The sequence below is a fragment of the Lynx rufus genome, unplaced genomic scaffold (genome assembly GCF_022079265.1).
Source record: "Lynx rufus isolate CCGP_SWC_20201006 ecotype Redwood Valley unplaced genomic scaffold, mLynRuf1.p SCAF_15, whole genome shotgun sequence".
Classification (NCBI taxonomy): Eukaryota; Metazoa; Chordata; class Mammalia; order Carnivora; family Felidae; genus Lynx; species Lynx rufus.
In genome coordinates, this window is record NW_025814829.1 from 49,474,305 (window position 1) to 49,488,122 (window position 13,818).

Consider the following 13,818-nt stretch of genomic DNA (forward strand, 5'->3'; position numbering starts at 1 on the left):
TCAGTGACTCCAGCAGCAGCCTGGCTATCGTTCTCTGCACACGACAGGGGTGGCACCGACATGAAAATCTGCCCCACTGAAAATTTAGTCAGGATAGAGGTTATTCCATATCATACGCCATGAACTGGTTATGTAATTTATAAGTTTCTTCTGATAGTCTGGAAAAAAATCAGAGTTGATGCCTCAGGAAGAGAATAAATAGAAATATATAGCACTATAAGAAAATCCAATAGCAGAAGACTCTACTACAGTACCATCCATGTACCTCTAAGATTCTTGCTAAAACTGAAGATATTAAAAAATAGAAGTTTTCACGCATACCTCTTAGAAAGTCTAAGAGTTTAAAATAAAGAAAAAATTTTAAGTGACTTACTCAATTCTGATCTTTTTAAAAGTCATCTCCTGCTTTCCCATAAATCTGTGAGCTCTTTGAATCATACCATTTATGGTAGTATCCAAACACTATCCTAGAAACCCAGTACTTTTTGAGAGAACAAACCATCTTCTGCACAAATAATGCATGTCAATTAATGCAAAGATTTTTGAGGAAAAAAATTTAGAATTTTGTTATTTTACTTACCATGTGGAGAATAGACCCGTAAATTAATGGGTATGGAGGAAATGCCTTTATTCATTCCAGTCACTCGATCTGTTTCTGCTTCAATCTCATGGCGAACTTCATCAAAATCTGTAAATTTTTTTCCTTTGCAATGTAGAAATTCAGCATACTCTACAAAAGACAAATTAGCACAACTTAAAATCTATGCATTCTTGCAATAATTATAAGGAAACAATGTTTCTTTAATTACAAGGCAAAGTATCCAATATTGTCTCTGTAGCCATTAAAATGAGAGAATATATGGGGCGCCTGGGTGGCGCAGTCGGTTAAGCGTCCGACTTCAGCCAGGTCATGATCTCGCGGTCCGTGAGTTCGAGCCCCGCGTCGGGCTCTGGGCTGATGGCTCGGAGCCTGGAGCCTGTTTCCGATTCTGTGTCTCCCTCTCTCTCTGCCTCTCCCCCGTTCATGCTCTGTCTCTCTCTGTCCCCAAAATAAATTAAAAACGTTGAAAAAAAAATTAAAAAAAAAATAAATAAAATGAGAGAATATAGCAGTTACTAAGAAACACAGCTAACACTTTAGAAATATCAAACATAGCACAAATGCTAAGAATGCTAAATTTGCTAATTTTCAGATAAGCAATTAAGCATGACTTAAAGAGAATGTTGGCCCTCCAAATGATAAAGCAAACAGCATCTGATTGTCAAAGAAATTAAGTCTAGGGTACATACAAAGCCTACCTAATCTTATTACTAATCTTATTAGCATGTCCTTTTTCATATCACCATTTTATTAAGAGGGAATGCTAAGTTATATAAAGATACCTTTAGAAGGCAAGATGGTTTAGAAACAAAATTTACTTAATTCTTTAAAGATAAACAATATATGGAATATCTTAGCTTTAAAATATACTATTCAAGATACCACACCAATTTGTGTAATTGAAAAGACAATTTCTCAAGAAAAATAGAGTTTTATTTATTTTTTTTATATATATATGAAATTTATTGACAAATTGGTTTCCATACAACACCCAGTGCTCATCCCAAAAGGTGCCCTCCTCAATACCCATCACCCACCCTCCCCTCCCTCCCACCCCCCATCAACCCTCAGTTTGTTCTCAGTTTTTAACAGTCTCTTATGCTTTGGCTCTCTCCCACTCTAACCTCTTTTTTTTTTTTTTTAATTTCCTTCCCCTCCCCCATGGGTTCCTGTTGAGTTTCTCAGGATCCACATAAGAGTGAAACCATATGGTATCTGTCTTTCTCTGTGTGGCTTATTTCACTTAGCATTACACTCTCCAGTTCCATCCACGTTGCTACAAAAGGCCATATTTCATTTTTTCTCATTGCTACGTAGTATTCCATTGTGTATATAAACCACAATTTCTTTATCCATTCATCAGTTGATGGACATTTAGGCTCTTTCCATAATTTGGCTATTGTTGAGAGTGCTGCTATGAACATTGGGGTACAAGTGCCCCTATGCATCAGTACTCCTGTATCCCTTGGGTAAATTCCTAGCAGTGCTATTGCTGGGTCATAGGGTAGGTCTATTTTTAATTTTCTGAGGAACCTCCACACTGCTTTCCAGAGCGGCTGCACCAATTTGCATTCCCACCAACAGTGCAAGAGGGTTCTCGTTTCTCCACATCCTCTCCAGCATCTATAGTCTCCTGATTTGTTCATTTTGGCCACTCTGACTGGCGTGAGGTGATACCTGAGTGTGGTTTTGATTTGTATTTCCCTGATAAGGAGTGACGCTGAACATCTTTTCATGTGCCAGACCAATGGAATAGAATAGAAACCCCAGAACTAGACCCACAAACGTATGGCCAACTCATCTTTGACAAAGCAGGAAAGAACATCCAATGGAAAAAAGACAGCCTCTTTAACAAATGGTGCTGGGAGAACTGGACAGCAACATGCAGAAGGTTGAAACTAGACCACTTTCTCACACCATTTACAAAAATAAACTCAAAATGGATAAAGGACCTAAATGTGAGACAAGAAACCATCAAAACCTTAGAGGAGAAAGCAGGAAAAGACCTCTCTGACCTTAGCCGTAGCAATCTCTTACTCGACACATCCCCAAAGGCAAGGGAATTAAAAGCAAAAGTGAATTACTGGGACCTTATGAAGATAAAAAGCTTCTGCACAGCAAAGGAAACAACCAACAAAACTAAAAGGCAACCAACGGAATGGGAAAAGATATTTGCAAATGACATATCGGACAAAGGGCTAGTATCTAAAATCTATAAAGAGCTCACCAAACTCCACACCCGAAAAACAAATAACCCAGTGAAGAAATGGGCAGAAAACATGAATAGACACTTCTCTAAAGAAGACATCCAGATGGCCAAAAATAGAGTTTTAGATCAAGGAAAATATTTACCTGCAATCTAAAAAAAAAAATTAGTAGGAAGTAGGAAAAACTCTAAACTATATGTAATAACGGAAAATTGGGTTGAGTTTCAGTAACATCTTACTAACTGCTGTGCTATTGATTTCTATTCGTACCTCCAGATGTGTCAGGTATATGATAGCACAACTCAAAAAGGAAGCTGACACTATTAGACTTAAAAAAAAAAATTACCATTTGGGGGCACCTGGGTGGCTCAGCTGGTTAAGCACCCGACTCTTGATTTGGGATTCTAGACTCATGGTCATGAGATGAAGGCCCTCCTGGTGCTCCGCACTGAATGTGGAGCTTGCTTGGGATTCTCTCTCTCTCTCCCTCTCTCTCTCTCTACCCCTCCCCCGCTCACACTGTCAGCACAGGCTCCACACTGTCAGTGCAGAGCCCAATGCAGGGTTCAAACTCACGAACCATGAGATCATGACCTGAGCCGAAATCAAGAGTCCATCATTTAACCAAATGAGCCACCCAAGTGCCCCTGGAAAACGTTTCTTAATGATGGTATGAAATCTGCTTTCTAATCGTATTTCCTTTGTCCAACTTTTGCCCCCTGGAGCTAACTATTCAGACAAAGTCTCCTCCCTGTAAAATGGCCAGGATTATTCTGAGCTCTAGCACCAGGAGTTCATCTTCTTCCTGAGCTTTTCTTACCACCTTCCAAAAATGCTTGTCTGATCATTGCTCAGGCCTCCTGATGTCAGACATGGGTTTCCCAGAGCCACCCCTGCTACTCAGGACTGGAAAGGTCATGGCTCCTGAATTGGACCAACTAGTTTAAGTTTTAATTTCCCAAAGAACTGTAAAGGCCTAACGTTTCAAAAGTTAGAATGATAATCAGAGACTTTACTTCATTTCAGACTTTACTGTCAATGTAGGTGAACATGAATATTTTTCTTTCTTACTTTCTCCATATAGTATGTGTCACTTTTGAAAAAATGGCCAGCTAAGGCTTGAGTTCATTCCTCAATGGTTGAAGTATACACAGTAAAGGTTGAAGAGACTTCAGAGTTCTGGCCTGCGGAGATTACTGCATCACTGGGCATGTTCTCTCACATGTTTGCCCTCACAGGTACCATTTTTATTAGCATATAAATTCCCAGAAAATTGAGCCTTTATTTCATTTATCTACTCAGGGGATTGGCCAGTATCATGTGAACATAAGAGGTTAGAGATAAGTAGAGGATAAAACAATAAGAAAAATAAAGAGGAACAAAGGATGTCAGATCTCAGAAAACAAAAATTAATATGTAAAAATGAGTCATAAATAATTTATAAGAAATGGAACTGTAATTTTTCAGTTCAACAAATTTTGTGTTAAATGCACACTTGAGGACTTATGGCTATCATAATTATTACTTTCATAAAATTAATAAGCTTCTGGATCAGGGACTATATTTTCAATTATGTTACTATCAAGAATTCAAGTGACACAAATGTAGATTTCTCTCGGTGCCACTAGAGGGCACCTACCTGCTTTCTCCATAGGAAACCAGTGCCCTTCCAGAAAGAAAGAGGCAAAATCAATGCAAGTTTCAAATTATATTTAAATTCATTCTTGGACTCCTATAAAAATGCTTTTATTTTGAAATTTGGAGATTAGAATTGTGCAGGACACTCTCAAACCTTTGTGTCTTTTTAAGGATAGGGTCCCACAGAAAGATTTAGAGATGCTGGTATTCATTTATTTATTCAAGTAATATTTTGAGCTTTTACTACTCACCAAGCACTATTTTAGAAATTGCAGGAGGAAAAAAAATAAGTGTCTAACCTCACAAAGTTTAAATCTGCATGAGATGAAACAGTAAACAATGTGGGTGTGCCAGATGATAAGTCTTATGGAGAAAAGTGAAGAGTAAGGGAAACATCAAATGCTAGGGCAGGAGGATTGCTTCGTTATATGCTTTGGTTGAGGAAAGTTTCTCTGATATGACAAAGTGATATCTGAGCAAAAACTGAAGAAAAGAAGGGAGCAAGCAATGTTTTATATAGGAACATCCCAGCAGAATACGTGAAGTTGGAAGCATCTGGGAACAAGAGCAAGGTCAACATGCCTGGATCACAGAGCATATGGGAGAGAGAGAAAAGAGATGAGGTCAGAGCTGTGGTACAGACCTGGATTGTGTGAAGCCCGTGAGACTTTAAATTTTACTCTGATTGAATAGTAGAACACTTGAAGGGTTTGGGGTAGAGGAGAGACCTGATGTGACCTAGGTTGGTTGGTTGGTTGGTTGGTTTTATTTCATATTAGAGAGAGAAAGCATGCACGTGTGAGTGGGGAAGGGGGCAGAGGGAATCCCAAGCAGGTTGTGCGTTCATCAGGGAGCCTAATGCAGGGCTCAATGCCACAACCCTGGGATTATGACCTGAGCCGAAATCAAGAGTTGGACACTCAACTGACTGAGCCACCCAGGTGCCCCATGACCTAGGTTTTAGGTCTGTGGCTACAGTGTTGAGAATAGACAATAAGGACTCTATTGTCTATTGTCTATTGAGCTGGGATACTACTGGGATAATGGAGGTGAGAGATGATGGAGCTTGGACTAGGGAAGCAGCAGTGGGAGGGGTGAGAAGTGGCTAAATTCTAGTGTCCTTTGAAGGAAAAACAATAGGATTTGCTGATGAATTAAAGATGGGGTATAGGCAAAAGAGAGAAATCAAGAACAACTTCAAGGAGTTTGACCTCAGCAATAGGAAGAATTTTGAAATAGAAAAGACTGAAAGGAAGAGGATAGGGAGATGGGGGTTGGGAATCAGGAGTTTGACTGGGGACCTATTAAGCTTGCATTGCCCACTATACACCACCCAAGTGGAGAAACAGAACTGCTGCTAATGGTTGAGGATTACACAGCTGTAAGAGATACCACTCACATTTGCAGTCATGTGTTAAGTGTTTATTTATTCTGAAAAATTTCCAGAAGATGGCAGTCAAGTGCTTGAGGAAAAGAGCAGCTTTTTCTAATTAGCACAAAAATGCCTTTGGGGCTAGACACATTAGTCTTTCATCTAGGGAGGAGTCCAAAGCTAGAAATATATATTTGGAATTCATTAAAGTCAGACAAGAGATGAGATCACTAAGCGAGAGTTAGATGGAGAAGGGGCCAGAGCACTAGGCCCTGAGTGTTCCAATGTTTAGAAGTCAGGAGATAAAGTGAGCAGGAGTGGTTAACAAGATAGGGGGGAAACTGAAAAAGAGGTGACCCAAAGCTAAGTAGAAAGGGTTTTTCATGAAGGTAAGAGACCTTCCACTCCATCAAATACTGCCAACATGTCAGGTAAGATGAGAACTAAGAATGGATCACAGAATTGAGCAACTTGATAGTCCTTCAGGAGGTTGACAGGAGCTGTTACAGTGGAGTGGGGTGGCTGATAGCCTGACTGGAACAGATTTAAGAGAGAAGGGGAGGAGAAGAAGTAGAGACTGATTGTAGACAATTGTTTTCATTTTTTGTTGTAAAGGAGAAGGAAGAAGTGAGAGGGCAACTAGAGAGGGATGTGAGGTCAAGGGAGGGCTTTATAAAGATGGGTAGACTAACATGTTCATAGGTTGATGGCATTAATCCATACCATGGAAAAGTTGGCAATCCAGAACTGAGAAAAAAACAAGTGCTGATGTGATATCTTAAGGAAGGGACAAAAGGAATTAGAAACAAATACGCCAATTCCTCCAAGGGAACAGAAAAGAAACAGAACAATGAGAGTTGACAAACAAGTAGAGGTGATGGTGGTGAAATTCATTAGGTAAGAGTAGGGACTTACCATATTTGTGTAAAATCCTTTTATGTCTTAAAAAAAAACATTTCTGTATATATTCTTACTGGTTAAACTCTACAAACCCTATTATTTCTACCACAAAATGTAACACACACACACACACACACACAGTGATCCAAAATGAGTGACCTAAGAGTAACCATAACAGGGATGTCAACTGGGTCTAATCTATGTCCATCACTGGGATTCATACCTGCCCAGCATATCAGAAGAACCAGTGGGCAATACCCACAAAATCCTCTTTTCTATGGGTCCCCAGGAACCTCTTAGAAGGCAATTCATCCTACAGGATGGAATTCAGGCAAAACCTACTCTGAGCTGCCAGAAGGAAGCTACCTGCAATCCATCCCTACCCAGTTCTGGAGACTCCCAGGTCTATGTCCCCTTGCATCTAACAGTATAGTGATAGTCAGATCACACATCCTAATTCCTCATTAGAAAAATATGTTACAATTCATAGCTACAGGTTTATATTGCCAATAAGGTATGTCTTATTAGAAACAAGATAAGCCAGGGGCGCCTGGGTGGCTCAGTTGGTTAAGCGTCCGACTTCAGCTCAGGTCACGATCTCGCGGTCCGTGAGTTCGAGCCCCGCGTCGGGCTCTGGGCTGATGGCTCAGAGCCTGGAGCCTGCTTCCGATTCTGTGTCTCCCTCTCTCTCTGCCCCTCCCCCGTTCATGCTCTGTCTCTCTCTGTCTCGAAAATAAATAAACATTAAAAAAAATTTTTTTTAAAAAAAGAAACAAGATAAGCCAGTACTGTCATGGGATCCCTGCTCCCTACCAAGCGGACCATAAACAGGTGGATAGCAGAGGTGGCATGAATGTTTTTGAACAACTGACCACAGTTGCTATTGAGGAGGATTATCAGTCAGCTTGTATCATCACAGAATCCTAAATAAATCTTTATTAGCAATGTAGAATTTAAAAGATGACAGCTTTACTTCTCTGCTGTCCAAAAATACAATTGTAGATGAAAATCTTAAAAGGATTATCACAAGAGTAATGCATCACTTACTATACTCACCTCTAAGAGAATGTTCATATGAGTTTGGGGATGAAGAAAATTCTAAACCTAAACCAAAATCTACAGAACAGGCTATACTAGCTGATCAACAGCTAGACTTTTTAAGAGCTAGTAAATGTGTGTCTCCTGAGACTTTTACACTGTGGCAAACTAATATGTCGGAAGTCCTAACAATTTTATCTTGTGGTTGAGATATATTCTTTTTCATAGAAAGATACGGTGTCCAGTGGTACACCTTCTCTTGGCATGTTTTCAGTGTTCCTTTTATTCTAAATGCTTGGTAGTTGGGTACATGAAATGGTCTCTTCCTCAAACAATTCCAGACTTCAGCCCAACTTAGCCACAGGCTCATATAAAGGATGAAGTTTATGTGCATATTATCACTGAAACCCTGATAATGCATCCATGAAATTCTATGGTCTCAGTATAACCTGTATTGCTGAAATTCATAGTATGTTTTCATTTTGCAGAATAAGACTCCTAGTTTTAAAAATCATTCCTGTCTACCCAGTGTTAAAAATAGCAAACATTTAACTAAAAGGCAACTGACAGAATGGGAGAAGATATTTGCAAATGACATATCATAAAGGGTTAGTATCCAAAATCTATAAAGAACTTATCCAACTCAACACCCAAAAAACAAATAATCCACTGAAGAAATGGGCAAAAGACATGAATAGACACTTCTCCAAAGACATCCAGATGGCCAACCGACACATGAAAAAATGTTCAACATCACTCATCATCAGGGAAATACAAATCAAAACCACAAGGAGATACCACCTCACACCGGTCAGAATGGCTAATATTAACAAGTCAGGGAACAACAGATGTTGGTGAGGATGCGGAGAAAGAGGATCTCTTTTGCACTGCTGGTGGGAATGCAAACTGGTGCAGCCACTCTGGAAAACTGTATGGAGGTTCCTCAAAAAATTAAAAACAGAACTACCTTACAACCCAGGAATTGCACTACTAGGTATTTATCCAAGAGATACTGGTATGCTGTTTCGAAGGGGCACATGCACCCCAATGTTTATAGTAGCACTATCAACAATAGTCAAAGTATGGAAAGAGCCCAAATGTTCACTGATGGATGAATGCATAAAGAAGATGTGGTGTGTGTGTGTGTGTGTGTGTGTGTGTGTATACACACATACATACACATACAATGGAGTATTACTCAGCAATCAAAAAGAACGAAATCTTGCCATTCGCAACTATGTGGATGGAACTAGAGGGTATTATGTTAAGCGAAATTAGTCAGTCAGAGAAAGACAAATATCATATGACTTCACTCATATGAGGACTTTAAGATACAAAACAGATGAACATAAGGGAAGGGAAACAAAAATAATATAAAAACAGGGAGGGGGACAAAACAGAAGAGACTCTTAAATATGGAGAACAAACAGAGGATTGCTGGAGGGGTTGTGGGAGGGGGGATGGGCTAAATGGGTTAGGGGCATTAAGGAATCTACTCCTGAAATCATTGTTGCACTACATGCTAACTTGGATGTAAATTTAAAAAATAAATTAAATAAAATTTTTTTAAAAAAGAAAAGAAAATAGACAACATTTGAAGCAAAGGTTAAGATACATTTTTATATCAAAGAATGTGGGAAAAAAAGAAGAGTATTAAAAAATCAGAGCTATCACTCTTTTTTATTTTTATTTCCCTGTAAAACATTTTAGCACTGTCATTTCTAATGGTCATGAAAAACAAATTATGCTAGGTTAAACAACTGACAAGTTGTTTGGGGGAAGGATGAGATGGTTTATGCCGGGCAGCATTCCAATCATCTGTGAAAAGCACAGCACGACCATAACAATTTAAATATTTCCAATATGCCCCTTCCATGTGGAAAAACACGCATATGTTGCAATTAATCAAGGTTAAGTAAAGAATAATTATGGAACACATGCACATAACCTCTTGTCAATCTTTATTCTAAGAACTGGTGTCCTCAATACTTTAACTGGGTCTTACTTCTGAAGTGTTTTAATAGCAATGTTTTGTGAGCATAGGGCTCCACTGAAAATAGAGTACGTGGGTCGCATAAACAGGGAATAGTTTTCAATGTGACTAGCTGAATTCACTGGCTGTAAAGTATCTATGTAGGACTATATTTAAAAACATATTTCCTCAAGAAAAGAGGCTACATTTTACTCATCTGTGTTTCCCTAATGCCTACTTTATTTAGAGTAAAGAACATCTGTGGATTCCTTCCTTCTTCTTCAAAGCAGTCCACTTTGCATACCATTGATCAGTATCAGTTTTGAAAAAAAAAATGCTTCCATTAACGCTTCAAGTCATTCCAAATTGAAGACAAGATCCTAAGAAATGTGGTTAAATAAGTAACAGGGTGAGTTAGATATGAATTATATAGACCCAGATTTGAAGCAAAATTCAATTGTGTCCCTAAGGTAAACATGGAAAGTCTAGCAATCAGGAAAAAAAGGGAAATCTAAAATAAAACAACCTAAGAGAGTTCAGCAGTGGGTGAAAGGTGAAAGTCTCAGGAGAAGGGTTAAGAACAGGCACCTGGGTGGCTCAGTTGGTTAAGTGTCTGACTTTGGCTCAGGTCACGATCTCACAGTTCCGTGAATTCAAGCACCACATCGTGCTCTCTACGGTCAACACAGAGCTCACTTCAGATCCTCTGTCCCCTTCTGTCTCTGCCCCTCCCCAGCTTGTTCTCTCTCTCTCTCTCTTGTTTTCTCTCTCTCTCTCTCTTCCTCTCCCTCTCGCTCTCTCTCAAAACTAAACATTAAAAGAAGAAGAAGAAGAAGAAGAAGAAGAAGAAGAAGAAGAAGAAGAAGAAGAGGAGTTAACAACAACTCTGGGGTGGGATGGGAATAAATAGGGCCAAGATTTCATAGTAGAAAAAAAGGTGGGTGCCGAGCAGGTATCAGAGATCAGATGCAAATCTACCCTTTAGGATCAGGGTTCTGGTACTTCCAGAGGCAGAGGAGATCAAAAGAGAACTCCAGACCCAAGTGAGCCAGAGGATACCAGGTAGAAAACCAAGACGCAAACTCGAGACTTTTTCGTAGGATACAAAGCCAAAGCCACTTACACAGACCTTAGGGTGAAGACAAGTTAATATCAATGCTGCCTTGATATTTACAGCTCAATAATGGCTTTACAGTTTTCTTGCCTAAGAGCAGAGCTGGTTCTGAAGCCTGGGTTAGGCTGAGCCTGCTAGTGAAAGTTAAGTGGCTCCAGATAACTGAATTAGTGCTGGCACATGAAACCAAAGCCAGCCAGCACTTGACAGAAGTCCCACCAGCAATAGGAATCCATATGACATATTCCACCACAAGTGTCCAAAATACTCAGAATCAGCAGCTGTAATAGCTAAATAGCCCAACTTAGTTCCATATTTTTTCAAAGGATCTCAAAGAGTATACCAAAAATCAACTCTATTCCATCCTCATAGTTTCCATGTAAAACACACAAGAGATAAACTGTATTTCAAATACAGAAACCCAATAAGAAGCATGTGAAGCTCTTGGCCAAAAAATTGCAAAGTGAATAATTATTCTAAGTGTCAGCAGCCTTTGACATGATTTTCCTCTTCTACCTCAAAACATCCTCTTTCATGGACTCCCATTATTCCAACTTTCCTGACTTTTCTCTTTCTTCACTAAATGCTCTTTTCCATGTTCTTTGCTTATTGTTCCTCCTCTTCTACATTTCCAAATATCAGGGACTGCCAGACTTCCTTCTAGACCTTCCATTCTTCGTTGTCATCTGTATCTTCTCTCATCTACTCATACATATAAATTCAAACTCATCTCAAGCACTCATTTTCCCCCTGAACTTCTTGTATCTAATTCTAATTCTTAATTAGCATTTCCACTTGGATGTCTAATAGATATCTCAAAATTAGCATGTCCAAAACCAAACTGTAATTCCCCACTGAGTTCTCCTCCCGTCATCCATACCTGCTCCTCCTCACAGTCTTCCACATTTCAATTATTGATACTACCACTGAATAGGGTGCTCAAGTAAAAAAACAGAACTATTTTTGCATCCTTCTTTTCCTCGGCTCTCTCCCAAACATCTTCTCACTGCCTCCACTGTGGCCATCCTCCTACTAAGCTGGCACCACCTCTCACCTGGACTACCATAAAAGCATCCAACTCATTTTTTTGACACCAGTCTTGCTCCAGTGAATCCCTTCTCCACCAATCAATTAGAGAGAGCATTCTAAAACCCTGTGTCAGACGGTGTTTCTGCCCTTTTAAAACCTTTTGTTGGTTTTCTAGTGCAGTCAGAAATAGTCAAATTAATTACCCTGGGGTTCCAAGTCCTAGACAGTCTGGCCCCTGTCGACCTCCATACCTAACACTATCCCCACCTGCCACGCTCAAATCACTACAGCGGCAACAGCCTCCTTTCTGCTCAAGCACACCAAATCCATTCCCAGCTCAGGGCCTCTCTACAAACTGCTCCTCTTCTTGAATGCCCTTCTGCCAGACCTCTGCATGTGTCGGGTCCTCCCTGTCATTTACTTCTCATTCAGAACATCACCTCTTTAGTGAGGCTCCCTTGACCAGGCAGTCAAAGAAAAGCAGCAGCTCAGTCACACTCTATCACATCATCCAATTTGTTTTCTTAGTATACATAATAATGAACTGAAGTTTTTCTTGTTTTTTTTGCTGCCTCTCTTTATCCACTGGAATATAAGCTCCATGAAAACAGGAACATTAGCTGCTAAACTCCCAAGTGCCTAAAACAGTGAATTGCATCTACTAGGCACTCAATACGTATTTGTTGAATTAATGAACAAATAAAGAGAATGAGTAAATAAGTGAATGAATCAACATATAAACACTGGAGGACATGAGGTTTGAGGATGCAGAGAAGAAAATGATTGTAAATAACTTTTGACATAATGAGTTTGACATCTTTGAAATATTCAAGTAGAGTGTCGAGAAGTCAGCTGGAAACATGGGTTTGGAGTTTAGCCCAGGAGCTATAAATGCGAGAGTCACAGGTACATAAGTTGTACACATAAGAGATTGTCTAAGGGAGTATATGAAATGACACAGAAAGGATCCTTGGGTAGGTGCAAACTTTAGAGGCCAGGTAGAAGCTAATGCATCCAATGAAAGAGACAGAGCGGCCAGAGAGATAGACGGAAGACCAGAAGTATGTGGCATCATGGAAGCCAAAAGAATAAAATATGGTTCAAGGAAAAGGAGCAATTGATAATGCTAAAAGCTGTTGAAAGGGCAAGGTAAGTACTGACAAATGGCTACAGGAATTTACAGAAATTGAGCATGTGTTATATAGTTTCCTGTACCCTTAAACAGTGTTCTGTAAGTCATTTGGCATATTTATTATTTCAATGATTTTTGCTATAGATTGCTTAGTTAAAAACTGTTTTACCTTTTTTATTTTACTGAGTTTCTAATTTTAATTCTAGTGAAGTTAACATACAGTGTTATATTGGTTTCAGTGTACTCTTTTATCTTTTTTATGATTCTTGTGTGTGTGTCTCTTCTCTTGCTATCAGGTCTGTCATTGTCACTTCTTACTGTTAGCAATGCTCTGCTTTTAAGAATATTCCCATTCTAACTTGTAGCTTTGTATTCTACTCTAGACTGAGTAGACTACTCTGGACTCTAGTCCAGTAACTCAGTATATATGGTCTGAGGCTAAAAAACAGAAAAGCCCACAATAAGGCCATGACCCTACAATGCATGAGCTTTAGATCACAAACTTTGTAGTACTACTTTTGACTACCAAAGGCTCTTTTTGCCTCCTTCCAATAATCAGCAAAGTTTAGAAATTGAAAATACAAAAAAGAGGTTTTCAAATAAATATGTTATTACAATGATATTTAAGAATAATTGAATATAAAAATTCAGAAACAGCAAATGATGCAATGTCATTCCTTGTTTTAATAACACAAAAAATAAAGTGATCTGCCAAGTAAAAACCTGTAGAGTTATTAAAAAGTGAAATGGCTAGACTTTATCATGAAAATTCAAATAACTGGATTTCAATGCAAAAAATACAATTCAAAGTCTAA

The 13,818-nt window shown here is 39.1% G+C and overlaps 1 protein-coding gene across 4 annotated transcripts in view; it reads right to left on the bottom strand.

Annotated features, from left to right (window-relative positions):
• DNM3 (dynamin 3) overlaps positions 1–13,818 on the bottom strand; it is a 559,767-nt gene that overhangs the window by 404,648 nt on the left and 141,301 nt on the right. For all 4 annotated transcript variants that reach the window (XM_047077325.1, XM_047077324.1, XM_047077323.1 and 1 more), the window contains exon 3: positions 581–730. In XM_047077325.1, coding sequence (XP_046933281.1) covers positions 581–730 — 150 coding nt within the window. The remainder of the gene's footprint in view (positions 1–580; positions 731–13,818) is intronic.